This window comes from Zeus faber (genome assembly GCF_960531495.2).
Source record: "Zeus faber genome assembly, chromosome: 14".
NCBI lineage: Eukaryota > Metazoa > Chordata > Actinopteri > Zeiformes > Zeidae > Zeus > Zeus faber.
Window position 1 is genome coordinate 21516520 of NC_137200.1, and position 24582 is coordinate 21541101.

Consider the following 24582-nt stretch of genomic DNA (forward strand, 5'->3'; position numbering starts at 1 on the left):
TATCAAAAAATGATTATATAAATGAAGTGGAGTTGCACTATTGTAAATAAAGAACCTTTTGAGAAATTACAATGCATTTTTAAATTATACTTTAATTAAACTTTGTTTGATCATACAAGGAAATTATTTAAATTCATTTTTTTTGTTTTGTTTTTTTAATCTGTACATTACTTAAGACAGCCAAAGACCCAAACCAGCATCTGTGAACTTCCCTACTTCCATGTTGATGGGGAAATCCTGTGAAAATCAACCGTTCAGTAGTAGCGTGTGATGGGTGTTGAATCCAAAACACAATATTTATATATAGGCTATTTATTTAGAGTTTAGTCCACAACAATTACGACGAAAAAGTTGTTTTTATTGGCAAACGGAAACAGAACAGGAAGAGATGGAGGCGGCTGTGTGAGGTCACTTCTGCGGTGCGGGCAGGGGCTCTGGCGGGCCTTTGGGTGAGGGGGCCGTCGTCACAACGACCGTGGAGACGGATTTGGGGGAGCCGGCCACCAGGTGCTGCTGGAGCTGCTGGGCCTGGACGGTCTGGATTCGAACCTGGATTCAAAATAACAATATAAGCTAATAATAATAATAATAATAATAGACCTTTCCTACATTGCCTTTAAAAACGTCCTTAATTCCTGATAATTATTTTTGTGGAATATTGCCTTCTACGTACACTCGCCGTGCACTTTATAAGGAACACTACGTTAATACTGGGTGGGGCCTCCCTTTGCCTCAAAACAGCCTCAATTCTTCTTGGCATGGATTACACAAGATGTTGGAAAATTTTCCTTGTGGTTCTGGTTCTTCCATGTTGCCATGATTGCATCACGCAATTCCTGCAGATTTGTCAGCTGCACGATCATGCTGCGAATCTTCCGTTCTTATCACATCTCGTGACAGAAGTCACCAGATCCAGTCGCCGGATTCAGATCCGGTGACCAGGAAGACCACTGAAGAACATTGAACTCTTTGTCATGTTCATGAAACCAGTTTTAGACGACTTTTGCTCTGTGACATGGTGCATTATCGTGCTGGAAGTAGCCATTAGAAGATTGTAAATTGTGGCCATGATGATTGATGCAGATGATCAGCAACAACACTCAAATAGGCTGTGGCATTCAAGTGATGGTTGATAGGTATTTACGGGCCCAAAGTGTGCCAAGAAAAAATTCCCACACATTACACCACCGTCACCAGCCTGGACTGTTGACACAAGACAGGTTGGGTCCATGGATTCATGCTGCTGGCGCCAAATTCTGACCCTACCATCCGTGTGCCTCAGCAGGAATGGAGATTCACCAGACCAGGCCACGTTTTTTGGTGAGCCTGTGCCCACTGCAGCTTCAGCTTTGTGTTCTTGGCTGAAGAAGTGGAACCTGACGTGGTTCTGCTGTTGTAGCGCATCCGCCTCAGGGTTCCACGTGTTGTGCATTCTGAGTTACCCTAGCCTGTTTGTCAGCTCCAACCAGTCTGGCCATTCTCCGTTGACCTCTCTCATCAACAAGGCGTTTCCTTCCGCAGAAACTGCCGCTGGCTGGATGTTTTTTTGTTTTTTTTTTCCTCCCGCACCATTCTGAGTCATTACATTACATTACATTACATTACATTTAGCAGACGCTTTTATCCAAAGCGACTTACAATTGTGACATGAGTCAACTTTAGAGAAGGCTTGGGCAGATTTACAATTAAATCGCCAATCAACTCCATCGATCGTCGATTGACACTGATGACAGACAATTTTAAATGTTGTTTTTTATCTGCCAGGAAAAATCTGAGCATTGAAAGGATGTAAGGGCAGTTTACTGTGTCCTGAAACGGGAGCGGAGGGGGAGGGCTCAGAGGGCTCCGCCCAGAGCTGTGGAGTACCCACTTGTGATCGGATCTCACTCCGTATGCAAATGTTGTGATTATAATTTAGCAATATACAGTATAACCTCATAGAGAAAGGTTTTGATTTCTTTTGTTTCCTAAGTTTCTTACTTGTACGGAAAATGAAAAAACGTAAACCTAACAGAGAACGCCTGTGTTTCTAATTGAAATCTATTGATTTTCGTTTGTTTCCTAAATGTATGAAACAACAGGGTTTTTTTTGTTTTTTTTTTTTTAAACACAACTGAGTAAAGAGATAGTCCTGCTCCATCCCATTCCAAAAAAAACCCCAAAAACCTCCCCGTCCCCATCTCGTTGTGTAAATACTTTACTTGTAAATAATAAATCCTGCACTTTTACAACAGGGAGACTGCATTACATTACGTTCTATGTGCGCATGCCCCCCCTTCCCGATAAAATCATGGAATTTTGCACGATCGCCCAAACCGACTCTAGAGACTGTTGTGCGTGAAAATCCCAGGAGATCAGCAGTTACAAAAATACTCAAATCAGCCCGCCTGGCACCAACAATCATGCGTCGAAAAACACTGAGATCACATTTTTCCCCCCCAATCTGATGGTTGATGTGAAAATTAACTGGAGCTGCTGACCCGTATCTGCATGATTTTATGCCACACGATTGGCTGATTAGATAATTGCAAGTAGGTGTACATGTGTTCCTAATAAAGTGCTCAGCATGTGCCGTTAATACAAGTCCCCACTAGCTAAACGGCCCCGTTTAGCTATTGAATAATAGTTAATAAATTCAATAATAATTATTCATTTTGCTGGGGACCCCCTGGAACCTCTCAAAGGACATCTGTTGGTCCCAGGACCCCGTGTTGAGAATCACCGGCTTTGTTTGGAGATTGCGACGGCCATCACAAACAACAGTAATTATTAGCTGAAATAGTGACGGTGAACAGCTGTCATCGGAATCACTTTTATCCTCCAAATGTGCAATGTACTGTACACAGGAATTTGACTTGGTGGTACTGAGCAGTGAAAGAAGAAGAGTTGAAAAAAAAGAAAAAAAAAAAAAGAAAATGAAATACAAGAATTTATAAAAGTTAAGAATAATAAATACTAATAAAGAACGCAACCTTATGCTACATATACTATTTGGCATTTGTAAATATGCATGTTCAGAATAATAAATATGCTGCATTATGCTACATATTGCACAGTTCTGGCGGGACAGATGGATCCATAGTAAGGGGATATATTGTCCCATACAGTGTGTGTTTGTGTGCGTGCGTGCGTGCGTGGTGCATTGGTGTCTGTGCGTGGCGGACGGTCGGGGATCAGGAGGGAACCGGGACGGGTTGTTGAGGAGAGTGGGGAGCTGATTGAGAGTGCCAAACCTACGCCTTTTCGGGAGTGAGGACGGCAAGCGGTGTCGGAGGGTGGAGCGACATGATTATAGCCAACAGGGCGCGCGTGGCGGGGTGGTCTCACCTGCGTGGCTTGCCCTTGCTGCTGAAGCTGCTGCAGCTGCTGCGTGGTCACAAAGCTGACCGGCTTGTTCCCGGCAATCAGCTTGGTGCCGGCGGGCATGGTGGTCAGGATGATGTTGCGGCCCAGGCCGCTGAGGCTGGAGCGCGGGAACAAAAGGTGGGGTTGAGGGTGCGGGACAGGACGCTGCTGAACCATGACAAGTCAAGTCAAGTTTATTTCTACAGCCCATAATCACAATGCGGTCTCAAAAGGGCTTCGCAAACCCACATTTCACATAGAAATCAACGGCCCCCCCCCCCTTGTCTGAACCCTCGTCCTCATCCGGGCAAAAACTCCCAGAAACCCCTCTGGGAGACCTCAGGGAGTGACGCCAGCTTTACCTGGTGTTGAGGCTTCCCTTCATGATGGGCGTGGTCACCACACTCTTGCTCTTCAGGGGTTGGTTGAGCACAGACAGCGGCACCGTGATGCGAGCAGGTAACTTTCCCTGCGGCGGAAAGAAAGAGGGGGTTGATCCCAAATCTATAGATATTGAGCTTTTTATTAGATTTTATTTTTTTTACACTTTAATACTTTTTAGATGTATTTTTTTAAATACATTTATTATTACTCTTTTTTCATACTTTAATGTTACTTTACACTTTTTCAATTTGGATTGTTTATCTTACTTACCGGTGCTTAACTAAATAAAGAACGGCAATTAGCTCTTGTGTTGCAAGATCAAAACTGAAAGGCTGCAGCGATTCATCCAATTCATCAAGTGTCACTCTGAGTGAGGACTGAGGAAAGATTCTGTTCTTGATGAGTCGAGAAAAAAAACCGGCTTCCCTCCTCGGACAATTCAAAGATTTGTTTGATACGAACAAATTTGTTGGTGACTTTTGGACCGCTATTAGTCGGCCATAATATTAATAAACACAGTTCAATGTGTTTCTTACGTTTTAAATGGTTAACAGGACAGTGGTGTGACCGGGGGATCATTTAATTGTAAAAACTGTGCCATAGAAGCAAAAAGCAGGATGGAAACACCGGATTATATAATAAATGAGACTGAACACAGCATCTCTTACCGCTTGTGTGGTGACCACGGTGGCGGTGACGGGCACCTGCCGCACGGTGGCCGTGGCCGTCCCGAGCGTCAGCGGGGAGCCCGACACCGTGGGCCCCACCTTGGCCGTGACCATGCTGCCGCCGCTGATGGTCACCGTGCTGGAGCCGGCGGACACCATGTGCGGCTTGCTGCCCGAGGTCGTCGTCATGGTGATGGTCTGACCGTGCTTCTGCGGAATGACGCCCAGGCCGGGCATGATGCGGATGGTGGCGCCGCTTTTGGCGTCGGAGGAGGAGACGGTGGAGAAGGTGCGGGTCTTCTGGTCGGCCACCGTGACGGCCAGCGTGGGCATCAGGTGGATGGTGGTGTCCCCCGCGGCTTTCAGCAGGGCGGAGGCGGCGCCGCCACCTTTCCCCAGCTGGGCGTCTCCCGTGACGGAGGAGGGCGAGGGGTGGGGCGGGGTCACGTGGAGAGTGGCCGAGATGCTCTTCCCTCCGCCCCCGGCGGCAGAGCTCAGGAAGTCGGGCGAGAGCTTGACGGTGGTTACCGGGGACTTGGCCAGGGTGGCCATCATGTCCGGGGTGATCCGCAGCACCGTCTGGCCCTTGGCGTCCGTGGTGATGGAGGAGGGCGGGAGCCGCAGGACGTCTTTGCCCTGGATGCGCAGGTTGGTGGCCGTGATGGGGATCCCGGCTCCCCCCGGAGTCTTCATTCCCAACTGGCTTGTGATGGAAACCTTCAAAAGACAGGAAAGCAACTTGATAAGAAGAGAAGACGGAGAAAGAAAAAAATAAACATGGCTGTGCCATGGGTCACCATCACCACGTTTTAGTTGGTGATTAATCGTCAGACAAATAATTGTGATTAACTATTTCATTGTCTTTTTTGTTCATTTTATGCCACTGTCATAGTGTAGGCCTGTAATAATAATACTCATCTATCTAATGAAGAGCCATTTATTGACATTTAAAATTCACGAGGTAATTCATCTGCCTCAAAGTGATGGAAACACCCCTAATTAGCATTTTATTTACTAGTGCAGTCTTGGGCTGCTCCCTGAAAGTCAACAAGTCAAATCATCAGTCGACTGAGACTCTTCGAGCAGCTGTTTTTTCAGGGGGGTTTTTGTCAATCAAGTGTGTACTCTGATAACAGGATAAAACAGAGAAGATGACAAAAAATGCACAGGGATAACATTACAATGAGGAATTATAAATAAGGGGAATCAATAAATCATAAATACATTTATGTGTGTGAATCGTCTGCGTTCGGACACGGACGCAGACGTGGCTCTCCGTGCGCCCCGACCGCAGAGAGCCGTGCACCGTTCTTCCAAATAAAACAACAAGTAAAACAACTAAAAACAGTGTGGAGATGGGCGGAGGCGGAGCCAGTTCTTCTCCGTGGGTCCGAAGGGGAAGGCAGGTGCGGCAGCGTTGGGCTCGTCCCATTAACCAGAAGAGGATGCAAGGAGGCTTTCATGATATATAAAATTTATAAAAAATCTATTTAAAATGATCAGAAACAATGTGTATCTATTGAAATTGTTTTCTGATAATTTTTCGTGATCAGTTATTTGTGAATTTTGAATGTTTCATTCTCTCCACCATCGTCACTCACTCAGAGCACTGAGTCTCCTTGTACAGGTGTGAGAGGCAGGCAGAGGGTGCCGGCCCTGGCCCCCCTCACTCAATATCTCAGGTGATGGAGGGGGGGAGAGAGATGAGCGATGTCTCTTCTGATAACAGTAAAATGCTTCTTAGACGGATTTCTTAATCTGATTGAAAGTTAGAAACGGGTAACATAGCCTAAATAAATAGGAAATCATTTTTTTTATTTTCCAATACTGCTATTCGAATATCGGAGCCGAGTGATACTATGGTCTTTAATAAAAAATAAAAAATAAACAATAATTAAAAATTACCTAACCCTAGGCACGAACGATGGCTCCTGCCCTGTTCCTCCTAGTGCAGCGCCCGTTTTAAACATGCATACAGGGAAATACACTCTATCCCGAAAACACACCCAAGTCGCACTTTAGAATAAACTCGCTGTTCCCTTGTTTATTCAAAGCTTATCAGTATGACACATGTCGCGTGTCCGTACCAAACAGCCTGTTTGGAACACAAGCGGGTGGCCCCGCCCTCTGCTGGCTCACTGTTTCTCATGGGAAGCCCCGCCCCACGCTGTTCCCTTTTTATTGAAAGTTTTATATTATTACACGTGTCCAAATTGCACCAAATTTAACACTGCACATCCTTGGGTCCACAGCGATACACCCGCCCAGTGTGAAGTACATGCGCGCACCCCCCCCCCCCCCACACACACACACACACACACACACACACACACACACACACACACACACACACACACACACACACACACACACACACACACACACACACACACACACAGACACACAGTGGTCCCTGGGTGCCGAGCACATTTAGTGTGGAAACAAAACACTCCAATAATGGCTACCTGCTTGATGTTCTGGTTGGTGATGCCCTGCAGGACGGCGGAGGTCGGGGTTTTGAGCGGACTGCCAGGGGAGCCGGCCAGAGGCTTGGTCACGGTGACGGCAGAGATGGACAGGGTGTTTGGTACCGGGGCCGTGCAGCTGGCAGCCTGGCTCCTCGGAGGCAGCGACACCACAGCCTGGACAGACACAGAAAATACACATTGTTTTTACGGAAAATAAATTATGTACACATTACTGTACATTGCCAAGTTTTCAGATAATAGCGTTTAAATAAGTTATTTAACTAACTTATTTAAACTTAATTTAATAACTTATTAAATAACTTATTTCACTTTTATCATTTAGATCTTGTGGACATTTCCAAATTCCTACTGTTTATTATTTAACTTTAGTTAATTTCATCAGCAACTTCTAGTTCAGTGTTTAGGTGCGCGCATCGTTTATCTTTTCCTGTAAAGTTTTAGTTTAGGTTTATTGTCATTGTATTTTTTTATTATTGTCTATTTCTGTGAGCTGCTGTGACCAGGGATGAATAAAGTATGCATCTCTCAAAAATGACAAATTCACACACACACTCAAAAAAAAAAAAATAATAATAAATAAATATTATATATATATATATATATATATATATATATGCAAACTTTATTCATTTATCAAATATATCATCTATCTTTCTTTCACAAGCTCTCTCACCTGCGAGAGCCCTTTGGCGGCAACGGAGACGGGGACCCGGATCTGGTGTGGGCCCTGGTGCACCAGCTGAGCCCCCGCTGGGGTGGCGAGGCTGGGCTGAGCAGACACCACCCGCACCTGGGGCAGGGAGCTGGCGGCCAGGTGGCTCACGATGTGGGCGGTGTGTTGGGAGGCGGCGGGCTGAGAGACCGACCCGCCCGCCTGGCTGCTGGGCAAGATGGCGCTGAGCTGGGGCATGGAGGGCGGGGAGACCAGGAGAACCCTGGGGGAGGGATAGAAGGGAGGGGTTGGTTAAAGTGTAGAGGTGGTCCTTTGATATGCACTGAACATTTCTAAGACTGTTCATATTCATAATTAAAAGATTTCTAACATAAGTTTGAAAGATATCATCTTTTATCCATTCGGAGCTCACTCCATGCTCTATGATGGTAATTCTTAAGCTTTTTTCTATCAAGGAACCTCGCTTTGATTTGCATAAGGCCATGGACCCCATTTGATAAGATTCCGTTTCTAGGAGCCCAATCTGAGACCATTTTTCTTGTTAAGACTTGATTTAGTCCAAACCTCCTCACCTGTGTATAGTCAGGGAACAGTGAAATCAAAATAGTCCGTCCGCATTGTACATTCTCCAATGATGCTAACATCTCGTAAAAACAAACTAAGGATGAAATTTCACTATTAATTATTTTTCTGGGGACCCCCTGAAAACTCTTGAAGGACCTCCTGGGGGTTCCTAACCGCACATTTAAAACCACTGATCTATGATTTAGTAAAAGTAGCCTCTGGGATACTCCCATTCACATGAAACACTTTCCTCATATGTATTGTGGAATATACGCACTTTAGAATACAGTAAGAAATATTCATATTGAGCCTCAATGTGTTGCTTATCTAAATGTGAATTGTAAACATTCCATTAGTGATGCAGGCTCCAAAATAATAATACAATTTTAAAAAATCGTCCCACACTCTCTAAATGCTGCTGATGGAAGGATTTTGAGACGGGCACTGGCCCGAAAAAAGGTTTGAGAACGCCTGGATCGGACAGACGAATGAGGACGCTTCGTGCCACAACCGACCCTGGGCTCGACTTGATGGCGTCCGGGACGCCCGCCTTGGTCGGTGTGGAGGTTGTGGAAGCCAGGGGGGACTTGGGGGTCCCCGGGGTGCTCGGGGTCGGGGTCGTGGGGGTCGGCGACATCGGAATGGCACCGGCGTCCTGCGCGGTCTCCAGAGATCCAGGGGCTTTACCGCTTCCTTCTTTACTGCCGGACTTCTACAACATATACATACATTGTGAGAACATTATGATACATTGTCGTCTTAAAAGCCCCAGTGGGGAAAGAAAAAAGAACTGTCAGAGGGAGAGAAAACGCAGAGGCAAAGCAGCAACTGCGATAAACAAACGTGGAAGCTAAAAGTGGTGCAACCGGAATTTCCAGCACAAAACCACAAAAATGTGATAATGCTACATAAACAAATAGACAGATAATAGTTTCACAATGAATGCGGGTGGATGTGCTGTTTACGCAGCAGCGCGGAGGTGGTGGAACTCACGGGTTTAGACGCGGGTTTGGGTTTCTGTTGTAGAGCTTTTCTCGCTTTGGCAGCAGCAGCTTGGGCCTGATGGATCCTCTCTGAAACGGGGAGGGGGGTTATGAAATCAGCCACTTACGGGGAAATCCAAACTGCGATACTTCCATTCTGAGCTGAACGACGGCTTAAAAAAATAAAAAAGTGACAAATTCCAAACGGAGCTATGAATGACTGCAGGGACGCGACCTGGTTAGGGTGGAAAAAGGGGAGAACAATGTGTGAGCAGCGGAAACGCACGCCTGCTAGCGGGGTCTGGGGGGCATGCCACCCCAGAATATATATATATATATTTATTTTATTTTTTTTAACATAAAGGTTAGGGTTCCGGTTTCAAAAAAAGTTACTGAGTCATGTTATTTGTAGACAGTCCCTAACACAGCATCGAAACAGCGACAGACTCTCAGCGCTGCCCCCGTCCGTGAAGCAGCATCTCGTTCCGGGGAAGCGATCAGCCGCTCTCCCTTGGGAGCTCGGGCACAATGTCCATTGTGCTTATCTCATTATAACGTGATCTTTATCAGGCTGAATTTATTTGTCCCCGAAATAATGCAAATCGCTTCCGTACTCTTCAGTCGGGCGCCGCCATTTGTAAACGATTGGATGAGCCCCCTTGGATACGCATCACCCATTAGCTAATTTCATTGGCATTGACATAGTAGGCTAACAGACAAGGCAGTCGTGCCACCCCCCCCCCCCCAAAAAAAACCCCAAAAAATGAATTTGCATCCCTCAGATCGCTGCTCACCAAACTCCTCCTGAGTGCGCTCACGGTGTAGGTAAATCCACAGCTTGCGGCCGATGTCGTACTTCACGCACGGGTCCTTCTCGTAGTGGAGCCTGTCCAGAGCCCCGCTGACCACCGTGTTCACCTAAATAAATCGACTTCGGTTTAAAGAAGCACATCTCGTGGGTTGACCCATTTGGCGTAGACTTAAGTAATTTGACGGATCAAGGGGAAAAGCACTGCAGCGGCGCGGCGCGTGTGACCTGGGCACTGGTGACGTCCGGCGCCAGGAACTGGGAATCCTTCAGCAGCTCGCAGATCTCCGCCCTGGTTCCCTCGCCGTTTGGAAGCCGGGCGGCGGCGTCTCGAACTGGAGATCCGGAAGACACAGAATGAGGGGTGGGGGGGGACGCGTGGGTTTGTAAAAAGCGCGCTCTAGGGCGATGAAGTTCAGGAAAAAAAAAAGAAAAAAAAAAAGAAGAAATCCAACCCAAAGAAAGGATAGTGACGTAGGCCGGCCGGTCCGAGTGGAGCAGCGCGTGCTCCCTGGCTTTGTTCAGGGACATTTCCTTGTCGAACACGCCCTTGACGGGCCCCACCACCGACTTGAAGCCGTGCATCCGGAACGCAAAGGCTTTGTGGGGCTGGTCGTACCGCTGCTGCTCCTAAAACAATTTAAAAACAATTTAAAAAAAAGCAGTGCTCCGATGGAAAGAAGCATGAATATATTAATGCAGAGGTGTGTGTTTACTGTTCATTTTGGGGTTTTATGTGGAGTGCCAAAAAAAAAATTCAGTTTGACCGCTTCAAACTTTCAGGTTTATTTTCCATTATCCTTCCATATCTTATTGTGTATCGATACTGTGATTTGTAGATGTATATTTCTTATTTTTCTTCATATTTCTATTCTATTGTTTGTTATTATTACAGCTCATGGTTTTGATGTGGGCTGCTGGGACGTTCACTATCCATCTATCTTCCACTTAAAACGTCGCACGTCATCAAGTCGGCCCCCGCGGGAAATTTTGCCATCGCGATAATTAATGCAAATTCGACCGACCTCCGCGTTAAAACGGAAAAAAAAACAACGGACCACTTTGACTCGATTCCCTTTATATACACTTATACACTTATTCTAGTCTATCAGTATGTTGTTGTAATAGCCAATGTTATTTTTATTGTTTATCTTCGGTTTACAGCTTATTTTTATTGTGCATTGTACACTCTCTATTTGTCAATCTTCAAGTTAATGCCTCGCTTTATTGCTCAAACGGTGCCAATTTGACAGGCGATCATTTTATTTGGTGCTTACTGGATGTTGTGTGAAAGTTTATTTTGGGAGTTATTACTGGAACACAGGCAAAAGCACCGGGGTTTCCATTCCATAACTAATAATTCGATAACTTTGAGCCCATGGTTGTGTATGCCTCGAAGAAGAGTGATAATGTATTCCCAGCTGTGTGTGTGACATTGCATGTGAAACCGTTTTGATAGAATTCAACCTTTAAATCGTTTTACTTTTACACACAGAGCCATTGTTGTGAAACGGCAAAGAAGAAAAACCCTTTGCGTCACACACCACGCACCATATTTCGGACATTAATCTGACCAGCGCGATAGAGCCAAGTCAGGGTGAGCGGCGCGTACTGGACTCCATTTTCCGCCATGATAGTCAGCTCTCCCGACAGCGACGCTGAATCTGATATTACGCCGGACTTGGAGAACATGTCAAACAGCGGGTTTCAAACTTAATGTGACGGTGAAACTGAATATTTTCCAGAACCACCGGAGAGGACCCACGACACGCCCCGTTGAGGTTGGCGACAGATTTTCAGATTTCAGATTTTCTGAGACTCCTAATATTGAAAGAGTCTACATTTTGGTGTGTTGTCCGTATTTTTAAACTCCAAAATAATTCAACTTTAATAAAACATGTATATTCTTACTGTTAAATAAAAGCTTTTTTAAAAACAAAATAAGTTGTGTGTTGTTGAGCTGTTTGTGATTGGCCCATTCAGCATTATGTTAAGTAGGCATGAGGCTTTGTTTGCCCGCCAACCCAATTTGCATTCTGGGAGCTGGCTGAACGAACCAAGTGTGGGGGGAAAACTTTGAAGGTGATTATCTCAGAAACACGTTTTGCCACAGCCTTGTCATTAAAAAGTCATAGCTTTAAAAATATTTGCTTGATTTGCAAATATTGAAGTGACACCTTGTTTGGAAGCTCTGATTCTCCAATTTCAAATGATGTGAAAAAAATAAAATAAAATCTCAAAAGCCACCAAATTACGCGGTGGGTCACATATTATTAGGAAGTGATTACATGACTTTCCCCATTGGCTGTAGCAAGCAAGAAAAAAAAATAAAAATAAAAACAATAATAATCATAATAATGATCATAATAATAATAATCATAAAAACCCAAAACGTGCAAGGGCAAATTTGCAGTAGGATAGTACACCAACCTGGATTTGAAACAAGTGTCTCTCATCCCCGGTGCTCGGTCGCACCACATAGTCGGTCCAGCTGCTGGATTTCGGAAGGGTCGAGGGGCAGGGAGTGAAACCACTGACACTTTTGACAAATGTGATATTGAATTAATGCATGATGCGCGGTGACACTTACACTCTGGGCGTGGGAGAAGTGATGTCAGAGAGATCTTCATTTTCCATCTGTGATAGAAATTCCAATTTAATTCAGTAATTGTGAATAAACCCTTAATTACAGCGTTCATTTTGGCATCCCAACATGAAATTTAAAGACTTCCAAGTACCCTTTAAGCACCACTTTTTTCATATTCAAGGACTTCACGCAAAACAAAAATGGTATTTTTAATCAATTTTCAATATCATCTTTATTCATTAAAATATAATCTTACTCTTATTGTCTATTATTTATATTTGTGTATGCAGTATATATATATTATTAATGTCATTGTCATATACTATTTTAGGTGTCTATTTCCAACCATGCTGGATAAATTTTACATTACCTTGGTCATCTATGTCGTAAAAGCAATTCTGGAAAATGTTTTATTACGTCTGGATTTGAACAACAGAACCAGGGGGAATATCACAGGTCATCAGTGTTCGTGCTTTTTTCAAGGACGTCTCAAGCACTTCAACACAAAAAGGGGCTATTTCCAAGGTATTGCAGAGCTTTAATTTCTGAGGACCAAGTTCCAAGCACTTCAAGCACCTGGAGGACCTTTTAAGAAAGAACCCTGTCATTGGATCTGAAAATGAGCGAGTGGCCACACGATTCAGCGCTAAATACCTTGACGACCAGATCTTTGGAGTCCATCCAGAGCTGACAGAGTGCACTGAGATCCTTCTCCGCATCCAGACTGAGACCTGCAACACCACAGGCGGCCTCATCACGCACGGCTGCTGTGTATGTTCCATGTGCGGTGCAGCACGTCAAGAGAAAATTCCGATATATTTTATAACCAGACAGCGGTAATCGAGCTGTGGGCTGCGGCTTATTTCATTTCAAAAACATTGGGGGAAGGTGGACTGGGAATATTGTTAGATTGGACGGGGATTGGACGATTTGTTCATATTTTAATTTATTTTCATTATTTATTTTTTATCATTATTATTATTTTTTGCCATTATCTGTGCACCTGTCTGCCCCCGTTAGCCTGCGTCAATAAGAGCCACAAATCAATGTGACCATTCAACCTCGCTTACTGTAAACTACGTTAGTTTCCATGGGACACAGTTTTTAAATAAAAACAGTTTTTAATTGTGTTTGTGATTTTTTGGGGGTGGTTTTTAGATCAATTTCACAGATGCTGATGCCAACCACTGGGGAGGTTCTCCTTTAAATGGACGAAACTGTGTATTTAGGGCATCAGAGGAGTGAAATAGTACCGCTCCAGGATTATCTGACTTGATGTTTGTACTGTGTGTGTGTGTATGCAAATAAATAAATAATACATTTTTTTATTGTACTTAATTATTTTGTTATTGAGTTTTCTCTTGATGTATATAGAATTTTCCTTTACTCGTCTCCGTTTTGCTTCGTTTATGTCTCATTATTTTAAGTGCTATAAGCGTGTATAATCCGCATCCCTTATAGATAAATGGGATTTTTTGGAAAATCCTAATGGACGGAACCCTCTTACCGATCCACTTCCAGTGCTGAGCCTGGTCGCAGAACTCCACATACGGAGAGAGTCCGGTGGGGAGGGTCATCATACCGTCTGATTTGGGGGCAAAAAACACGTTAGAGATAACAGGCAGAAGGCAAGCATGGGGAATTGAGAAAGCGGAAGAGGAGGGGGAGGAGGGGGGGTGACCATCTTGTCGCCAACCTTTAGCTTCTCCGGCCAGGAACTGCAGCGCCGGGAGCACCAGCTCGGACCAGCAGGACGCCGAGGAGAACCAGGGGTTGAGGGAGCTCGCCGGAGACGACTGCCACACCTGCACCTTCTCCTCGATCTGTGAGAGGACGGAGAGTTCACGCTGAACCAGACGCAGAACCAGAAGCAGAACCGGAACCGGGCGCGGCCGGGATCTCGGCGTAGGGGTACGGCGTTAATACCGTCGTGGTGCTGGAGAGGCTTTCCGTCCTGAAGATGCTCTCCAACAGGTTGAAGAAGCTGACGGCGATCTCCTCCACCACCACCACCGGGCTGCTCTCCGCCTCCTCGATAACCCTGCAACGACGGCGTTCCAACTCTTTACAATAGTCTGGGTGCGTTAGAGCCCCGGCCACAGGCATATGGATATTTTTTGGAAACAAAGTATTTTCTCTGAGTTTTGGCCTCCCAAACCGTGTTTTAGGTCACTGGAAACGAGGCTTTTGGAAAACACCTTCCACCACCTCTTGTTTTTCCATATTTACGCGTGGACAAAATAAAAAACGGGAGCTTTTTGAAAAAGGCCGACATCAGGACCTCTTCTCACTTGGGGAGATGGAGTTGTTCACCGTGTCTCCATTCAAAGTTGAAAAGTCTCTCCAACTTAGGAAGCACGCCCATAGACAGGGTTCAAGCTGGCGTAACAAAAGGAAATCCAAGGACTTTCATGTACTCTTTTGAAGCACTATCATTTCATTTTCGAGGACCTCACACAAAAGAAATATAATACATTTTCAATGTGATCTCTGTTATAAATCTCATTGCCATTCACTATTATAAGTGTCTATTTCCAACCATAATGGATTAAATGTACATTTCCCTGTAATAATCTATGTCGTAAAAACCGGAAAATGTTTTTATTACGTTAAGATTTCAATAACAACACCAGGGGGAATATCTAGGTTTTCATTTAACCACATTTCTTTTTCTCCAAGGACTTTTCAAGCAATAGCACAAAATGCACTATTTTGAAGGTATTCCGGTACTTAAATATGAGGACGAAATTCAAGCACCTCCAGCACCTCAAGGACCTCGTAAGATCCCTGCATACAGTATCATCTATGAATGATACGATCACGCCCCTCAAGAAGAAGCTAAATAGGAGTCCTCCTAATGTTCTTCTGTGGTGTTTGACATCAGGTTGGTTTTTTTTGGACATTATCGCCCCCTACTGGCCTGGTGTGCTTATGTGAGCGTTTTAAATTGTTTTTGCCAAAGGGAAAAAATACATTTTCAGAAACACCCGTAGCCGCGTGGACAAATGTCGCACTACGTATTTATGTAGCCGTTTTTAACGAGACCAGATGCAGACTCACTCCTCTTTGACACTGACGAGCGGCGTCGTCAGCGTTTCGGGCGGTGGAGGGGCGTGGTTCGCCACTATCGCCGGAGGGTCCAAGGGTAGGAGGAGTTCACCCGAATCCTCGGACTCCAGCTTCACCGTCCGCATTTTCTTTTTCCTCCTCTCCTCTTTCAGTTTCTTCTTGGGCATAGGCAAGTCAAAGAGAGCTGGAGGGAAGTGGAGGGCAGAGCCGTTGTCTCAGAATCAGTTTTTCGCGCCAGGTACGTTTACATGTACCCGGAATTTGTTGTGTGGGTTTTGACCATTAGCATAAAAAAAAAAAAAAACTCGGAAACTGAAATAATTTTAAATATTTTTGGGGAAATTATGAAATAAAATGTCTTAATTTAAAAAAAAAAGTTCTAATTAAAATTGGTCAAATATATACAAATATCAAAAAAATTAAATAAAATAAAAAAGCAGAAATATGTAAAATTATACAGAATATACAAAATGTGCTCCTATGCACAGGATAAATGATTGTTGTTGTCTTATACCACCTTTTGTTCACTTACTCATAGCGGAGCCCTTCCGGCCGATGTTCACCCTCGACACCATGTCTCCGAGGTGGATGTCAGAGGTGATCAGGTCTGGATGGTCCTGGGGGAGTAAAAACATGGAACACGTGAATTAAATGATCTCATATGCGAGAACCAAACCCTTCACTGTTTGCTAAATAAGTTATCGTATAGGTATTATTTTTGGACATGAGCTAGGTCTTTTAAATGTTGATCCTTTATTGTTTTTCTGTTCCATCCGTTGTTCCTCATTAGGTTTCGAGTAGATTGCCAGCTTTTTTATGTGTACATTTAACTGTTACAGGTGAACTGTATACTTTCCAATTTTTCCCCCATATAATGCCCTTTTCTTTTTCATTGTATTGCTTTATTATTATTTTGCTTACTGTTTTGATATGAGCTGTTGAGATACTCATCTCCCTCCAGGGATGTATAAAGCATTTATCCATCCATCCATCTATCATCCATCTATCCATCCAACCATCCATTTATCTATCGAATAGGTTGAATAATACACCGGCCTATTTGAGGTGACAACCGCTGCTTTTAATTTGAAGTTCTGGCCAAGTATCAAAATAAAAGCGTTGAGCTTTCTTCCAGAGGGCCTGAATCTGAATGCTAAACTATTATGTATCATCCATCCATCCCACTTCACGTGGAGCCACTTACCGGATGCCGCTTCCTCTTCTCCCTGTGGTTCTGCAGCATGGTTTTCAAGTCTTGCTCTCCAAATTCCACTTTTTCTTCAACAACAAAATCAAATACAAAAACTCTCAGCACACATGATGGAGTGTAACTTGAGTTTCAGTATGACTGAATCCCTTTTTTTTTTTTTAACCGACCGGTGGTTTTCATGTCTGGTGTGGAGAGGCTGGGGAGAACCCTAAGGGAGACGGTCGGTGTGGGGGAGGAGGGCGACCCCGGCGTCGGCGGCCAGCAGGTAGAGTCTAAAAAGAAACGGAAATGTTCCCAAAAAAATCATCAATTAAACTACACACTGTACTATGGTCCCAAATATTGTATCTTGTATGTTTTATTTGCTGTGATATTATTTTATGTTGTATTTGTGTATTCTTATCCAGTTGCTACTTGCTACTTTGTCTTTATATGATAGAAACTATCTGTGTAATTTGTTTGAGTGCTGAGGGCGTGTTTCAAAATGTTACATGCACCACTACGTTGGTGACTGTGGGTAAGTCTATGGGTGAGAATTAGAGAATTACTTGAGAATGAAGTGAATTCAAGACCAATAATTCAAAAGATCGCGAACATTTCTCGGCGAATCATGCCGAGAAATGTTCGCGATCTAAATTGATGACCCGAAATCTGAAAATGATTAGCATATTTATCTTTTTTTTTTATTATTTTTAAGCATTTTGCTTGAGATATTTTTTAATTTAATGCAATTTTGTATTGTATTTGTATTTTCAATTATTAGCTTATCCTTACCGTTTTTAATTTATTTCATTATTTTAATTATTTTATTATTCTACTTTGTAAATGTACTTTGCTTTGATTTTATTGTTACTATTTAATACATTTTTATGTAAAGTACTTTGAGTTGCATGTGATGTACAATAAAGGTCATTATTATTATTATTATTATTATTATGAGGGCCAATAGTAAAACATGGACTCACCGTCATCATCTGATGAGACGCTACTGTCCTCGCATTCGGTTTTGACTTCCCTGAGGATCCGTCCCACTCTGCTCTGGACCCTCGGTTCCTGTTTTTCGACCCGAGACTTTGCGCTCGACCTTCGTTTCTGCGGAACGTCCACGCCGTTGTGCACAGCAACCTCTAGGAGCTCCTACAACATAAAAGACACAGAGTTGGTTCAACCTGCAAACCTTATAAGAACTGGTTTGCTTTTCCACAGGAAAAACGGGCCATGAGAGCCATGTTATTCCGTTCAATTCAGACAGTTATTATCATTATTATTATCATCATCATCATCATCGCTAATGCAGACCTGCCAACCTTGGGATAATATTTGGAGTGGCACAACAGTGTAACAGAGTCTCTGTGGCGTTTGAGTTGCTGCAGCTAAATGACTCCATCAGTTATTTACACCGTAGTCGTCTCATTACGAGGCTCATCACATCGTATACTAGCTACTACAGCTATATACAGTATACAAGTATATACAGTATACTAATTCATATCATTAGGATATATCCGTTGAAATGCATCGTACCGATTGCAATTTTCTTGGCTGATTCAGATTCGTAAAAGTCTGACATTCACGATAAAACATTTGACTATTGAATATCTTTCACATTGTCTTTGGATCATTTTGAGTTTATATTTGTGATCGGAGAAATCTAATTTTCTTATTATTTGGTAAATCTGCTGAACGTCAATGACAAATACATCATGTGATCTGGTCACACTCACATGACAGGACAGCTGCACATACAGACTACGGCTGCAATTTTCACTTACCACCTTCGTGAGATTGCTGATTTTTGTGTTTATTATTGTTCATTATTCACTATGGAACAATAATAGAACATGAAACTGTCCCTGAATTCCAATAAAATAAATACAACGTGAAAACTGTCATTGAGTTCCAATAAGTTTCAGTATAATTCAACCTGTAACTCTCACTGAGTTTTAGTAGGACACAACATAACTAACATGGAAATGTCCAGTTCAAATTTCAAATCAAAGTCTCAAATATACATTTATATTATATTTATATGGTACTTGCCATTCCAAAATAAATAGCAATCGTTGCAAAAAAGATGAATAATAATAAATGACCAAGTCTTCTCACTCTGGTTCATTGGAAGTCCTCCTTCGCTCACCGTGCATTAATCAAACTGAGTCAAATCCAACAACTCGTTTTACTGAGTGACTCTTCAAGAACGGAAATTCAAAAAGACAGTCAAACCTTTCATCTGAGATGCACTAAGAGCAACCAGAGTAGACGCCTCGTTGTAGTGACAACGACAGTTATGGGTAAGTATATTAGATTATAGTCTTACGCTGGCATTTCGTACCTGCATATTTTTACCAAGAATTGCGTAGTTGGTACACAAAACGCGTGCAGGTTGGCAGGTCTGCTTATGTTTTGCGGCACCTTTTTTTTTTTTTTTTTTTTTTACTCCAGCAGTCCACTGAGCCCGGAGCTTCCTCGTGTCTAATTGTGTCGATTTCTAACAATGCTGCATTAAATGTACATTATCTAGGTTTCATTTTGTTACGATTTGAATAACAGCGTACCTTCCTGGAGACGAGGATCTGCTTCAGTAGCCTCTGGTAGTAATGCTGCAGTGAGCAGAGCCGACGCTTCCTCTGGGACTTAGCGCACAGTTGTCTGTACTTGACGACCTCGGGATTGAAATGGCCGTCTGGATTTTTTAAAAACAGCAAGAAATCCCATTGGAAACACAAAAACAACAACAACAACAACAAGAAAAAAAACTAACAAACAGTTGCACAACCACCAGAAGGTGTCTGACGATTCCTTTTATGTCTGAAACACCACAAATGCTTTTATTAGTTATCGTGTGGAAAACCAAAATACATTTCTGCTCATTACAACATGTCCTATGGTCTCCAACTCTGCAGACACTTTAAGTAAAACAAGGTCTTGCAGTTATTCAGGTAAAAAGAGATTAAAAGATGTTTCACAGCAGTCTGCCATAAATAGCTTTTAATACAATTGAAATGTGAGCTACAACTGTAGTTGTTGAAATTGGTCAGTGGGTTGGATGTGTTTGTACTGTGTTTCATTACTTCTACGTCTTACATGTATGTAAGTTCTTTGTATTTAAAAAAGTGTCTTGATCAATAACAAAATCCAACAGCAGCTCTTGGTCTCTGGTACAATGTCGGCTTACGTAAACATTTCAATTGATTGCATTCTTTACAAAAACTTTTTTTACAAAAAAAATTCTACGTAGTTTTATCTTGTGTTTCTATGGAAAAGGCTCACGTAGACATACACAGTTTGGGGTAGGAGACCCTCTCATTCAAAAACAGAGAAATGCTGCACGACTACGCACGGCTGACGTGGCCAGTGGCGCTGCAACAGTTAACGTGGATTCAACAGGAAGCGTGCACTTAGGGAACGCCGTGCCCGTACGCTGCACCAACACGCCTGGTGTTCTTCTGCCGTTATTGCCAACATTTTGATTACTGTTAAGGCTTATATTTAATGTCAGGTTAACTGCTCATCACCATTTCAATCTTAAGTTCATTTTTGGGATTCACTGTTTATTTTAGTTATTCTATATATTTGTATTTTTTTTTTTAACATGAACTTTTATTTTATTGTTTGTCTGCTTTTTTATAGGTTATATTTGTTGTTTATCATTAGGTTTAGTGTATATTGCCATATTTTTTTATTGTGATTAGGGTTAGTATCCTATATTTCCATTTTTTCCCCAAATATTGCCATTTTCATTTTTATAATTTTATGTATTATTCTGCCTACTGCGTTGTTGTGAGCTGCTGAGACAAATGCTATTTCCCTTCGGGGATGAATAAAGTATCCATCCATCTATACAGATTTGTGCATAAGGGCGGGTGTAATAGTACGCGGCGAGTAACTGTACCTCTGAACATTTTTTGCGCAAGGTGAAGGGGATTTCCGAAGCTGAAGTTCTTATTGCTGAACAGCTCGCTGACAGCAGAGTTCTGCTCGGCGACGTTGCCGACTGGAAACTGGGGCAAAAACTGGCGTAGGTGATGCCGCTGCGAATCCGACAGCACCTCAGTCCAGGTGCTTTCGCTCACCACGGAGAAGAATATTTCAGGCTGTTGGAAAAACAGATAATGTAAAACATCATTTTTTTTCCATTTATCTTCTATATATATATATATATATATATATATATATATATATATATATATATATATATATATATATATATATATATATATATATATATATATATATTTGTACGGTAAGTTGGATACAATCACATGACACACATTCTACAGTTCAGTAACAACAACGCATACACATCACATGTTATGACCCAGGCACACAGACACTAAGGGGATACGAACAGAGTTTCCGTGAGAAAAAACTGGTGCCGGTCAACGTGTCCTGGAAGATTTCCATTTCCCGGACTAATAGGGAGATAGCATCCTCAACGGAGGATGCTATCTCCACAGTGCTCCATCTAGCACTCACCCACCTGGATAGCCCCAAAACATATGTTAGAATGCTGATTATTGATTTTAGTTCTGCATTCAACACTGTGATTGCCTCCAAGCTGATCTCCAAGTCAGCCAGCTTGGCATCAGCAACTCACTCTGCAACTGGATTATGGACTTCCTTACTAACAGACCCCAGGCTGTTAAATTGGAGAGTCCCTCCTCCTCCACTATCACCCTGAACACTGGCCTGCCGCAGGGTTGTGTGTTGAGCCCTCTGCTCTACTCTCTCTTCACTCACGACTGCGCCCCTTTTTATGGCTCCATTGCCATAATAAAGTTTGCAGATGACACCACTGTGGTGGGCCTGATCAGAGATGAGGATGAAGCAGCATGTAGGGATGAGGTTCAACATCTAACTTCTGGTGTAAAAACAATAACCTGGAACTAAACACCAAGAAGACCAAGGAGATCATTGTGGACTTCAGGAGAACCAGGAGCAGGGCACACACCCCCCCTCCATATCAGCGGTGCTGAGGTGGAGCGTGTGTCTAGCTTTAAGTTCCTTGGGGTCCACATCACAGAAAATCTCTCTTGGTCCCTCAACTCCTCCAGTCTGGTGAAAAAGGCGCATCACTGCCACTCCCTACGGACCCTTAAGAAAGCACAGCTTTGTCCTAGGATTCTATCAGACTTCTACCGCTGTACCACTGAGAGCATACTTACAAACTGCATCTCTGTCTGGTACGGTAACTGCAACGTTGCCGGCCGCAAGGCACTACAAAGAGTAGTGAACTCTGCCCAGAGGACTATTGGCTGTATACTCCCACATACCATGACCGCTGCTTAAACAAAGCCAAATCCATTGTCAAGGATGACACCCACCCTAACCATGGACTTTTCACCCTTCTCCCGCACCAGCAGGCTCAAGTACAGCTTCTTTCCAGAGGCTGTAACACTGTTGAATAAACCCCCACCCCCCCTCTAGCACTGACCTTTAAATGGTTACCTGCTTACCTGTTGCATCTCACTTTCTGTAAGGTTCACCTGTTTACATTTACTGCCTTGCACTGTATAACTGTTTACACTCACTACTGCACTGTTTCATCAATTGCCCTTGCACTGCTATCACCTAAAAAACTGCACAATACTTTTTTTAACTTAACTTTTTTTTTTATATTCCATAACCTGCCCAAAACCTGCACAATATACTTAGATATACTACATGTATACTGTGTATATATAGTATTTATATAATATGTCTATTTATACTCTCTGTACATAATCCCCCTATACTCCTGACAAACCTGTATTTATAACCTTACACTGTTGTACATAATACATCTCTTTTGCCTACATAACTGCACAGAAACACTGTACTCAAATAGCACTTTGGTATTTAAATGCTTCTTTTGCACTTCTGGTTAGACGTCAACTGCATTTCATTGGTTCTGTACCTGTACTCTGCTAGTGACAATAAAGTTTAATCTTTAAAAAAAAAAAAAAAAAAATGGGAGAGATTCCGGTCAAATATTATCGGTGTTTATTGAGCTTAAAAAAATTGATAAGCAGGCTATATAGAAAATGACATCATAAAGGCATGTAGATGCCAAATTTTTTTTTATTTAATATTCAAAATAAAATAGGTCCCGTCAGTAAACACTATTTTAAAAATAAATAAATATTACGAATATTACTACTAGAAATGAAATCATTTCCGTTTGTGAACAAACAAGTACAGCCGCTTTGATTAACATTTAACTAAAATAAAATTTGGATCAAATCAAAAAGAAAATCAATATGACAAGTAGGTCTAAATAAGTAAATAAATAAGTCTGAGGTGTTCTTGTGCATCTTCATTGGGATGTTCCGTCGACATATTTTACACAATGGATATTTACCGTCTGCTTTGGGTCGGAACTTAAATATCAAAGCTATGGATGTACGTGTCCCTGTTGTCAACGACACATCATCTTTCTGTTTCTCCTCAGAGTTCTGGACGCTGCGGCTCTGTCTCCGCTCCGTGCGCGTTTACTGCGTTTACAAGCGCAGCCTGTCCACGAGGGAGGGGGCGGGGCTTAGTTCTATATCGACAAACGTGATTGGTTAGAGGTGAATGATCAGCTTTAGATCGTCCAAACTGATTGGCTTCCTGTTGCAACTTGCCGTGCACGGAAATGAACAGATCTGCACACTTTTTTGATCAAAATGATCCACCTAGAACAAATTCAAATTGTGCTTGGGGGTAATTATTTTCACCGGACATTATGACCAGAGAGATTTAAATATGTCTGACTTCAGCAGATTTTCCCAGTCAACGACTGGCAATTACTGGATAATGGAAGCGCTGGATACAAATAGTGCTGCCATGATCATGAAACTTCAGTTGCCTACGTCGATTAACGCGGAAATGGTCTTTTTTGTTGATTATCTGCTACTAACTATCACAGCACAAGCCTGGAATAGTGTAATACACATCCACCATATTAGGATGAGACTATTGAACGCTGGAACTAGAAATTTAGTGGACAGTCTGTTGAAATGAGCCAAGCCATGATTGTAGAATCTGCCGATTTTACAAAACAATCGCCGTAATAACCGTGACAGCTTTAGAGTACAAATTGGCGTGGTGCGTCGACATGACACCTTGGCACATCAGATACAACATGTGTTGTCTATATGTCTGGACTACATGCATGTCTTGCAATTCGCATCATACAAACATGGTCCAATGTTCAACACCACTCACATCCTCCAGCAGGTCCTCTGGGAGGCTCACTCTGCAGCCCCCCAGCATGCAGTCCTCAGTGATCGGCCCGCTCCCTTCCTTGGCACCCAGGGGGTTTGTGAGCATCTGGGCGACGGAATCCATCCTCCTCGGCTCTTCACCAAACTCTAGGGTGCGGAACACTGAAAAATCAGCAGAGCCTCGCCCGACGTGCTCTCATCAGTATACTATGGCGGACGCCGCCTCAACAACACCATTAATAGTTCCGGGCTGGTTGTAAAAAACAAGAAAAAGTAAAGTAAAATAAAACAAGACAAGACACAGAACAAAATGAGAAAATTACATGAGCGTTAAGTTAGCCTTTCCGTTTGGGAGCTCACCTTAGCCGAGCGCGCAGACGTTTTCCCCCTGCCAGCTAACGTTAGCGTAGCTAGCGCGACAGTCAACTTCCAGTTCCAGCGACTTTTTCTTCCCACTTCGGCGGCAAAGGTAACGGTGGAGTCGGGCACCTGGTGGGATGCATTTAATACGGTCCAGCAAAACGATCCCCGCCCCCGGGAGGGGAAAAAAAAAAACAACGATCAGGCAGCGACGTGCGCCTACATCTGTACAAGTGTAAATATTAATCCAGGCTG

The 24582-nt window shown here is 43.1% G+C and overlaps 1 protein-coding gene across 1 annotated transcript; it reads right to left on the minus strand.

Annotated features, from left to right (window-relative positions):
* Positions 1-45: 45 nt before the first annotated feature.
* On the minus strand, positions 46-24582 carry nfrkb (nuclear factor related to kappaB binding protein). The gene is made up of 26 exons (XM_080014142.1): positions 24328-24582; positions 23969-24114; positions 20673-20874; positions 19336-19463; positions 17746-17917; positions 16948-17052; positions 16775-16848; positions 16103-16187; positions 15562-15754; positions 14428-14542; positions 14198-14324; positions 14009-14086; positions 13156-13232; positions 12505-12551; positions 12345-12408; positions 10370-10544; positions 10143-10249; positions 9901-10024; positions 9117-9196; positions 8639-8835; positions 7560-7821; positions 6863-7039; positions 4398-5114; positions 3708-3814; positions 3328-3463; positions 46-549 (listed from the first exon to the last, which is right to left on the minus strand). Exons 2-26 carry the CDS (start codon positions 24089-24091, stop codon positions 409-411), a joined length of 3813 nt encoding a protein of 1270 aa, XP_079870268.1. The 5' UTR covers positions 24092-24114; positions 24328-24582; the 3' UTR covers positions 46-408.

Excerpts from the sequence above, each read along its gene's own strand:
- nfrkb (XM_080014142.1), bottom strand. The coding sequence starts at position 24,091 with ATGGATTCCGTCGCCCAGATGCTCACAAACCCCCTGGGTGCCAAGGAA. Across the intron at positions 15,755-16,102 it reads CCGGAAGGGCTCCGCTATGA|CTCTCTTTGACTTGCCTATG; the intron begins GTAAGTGAACAA and ends ACTTCCCTCCAG. Across the intron at positions 13,233-14,008 it reads TCAGCACTGGAAGTGGATCG|GTCTCAGTCTGGATGCGGAG; the intron begins GTAAGAGGGTTC and ends GTGGTGTTGCAG.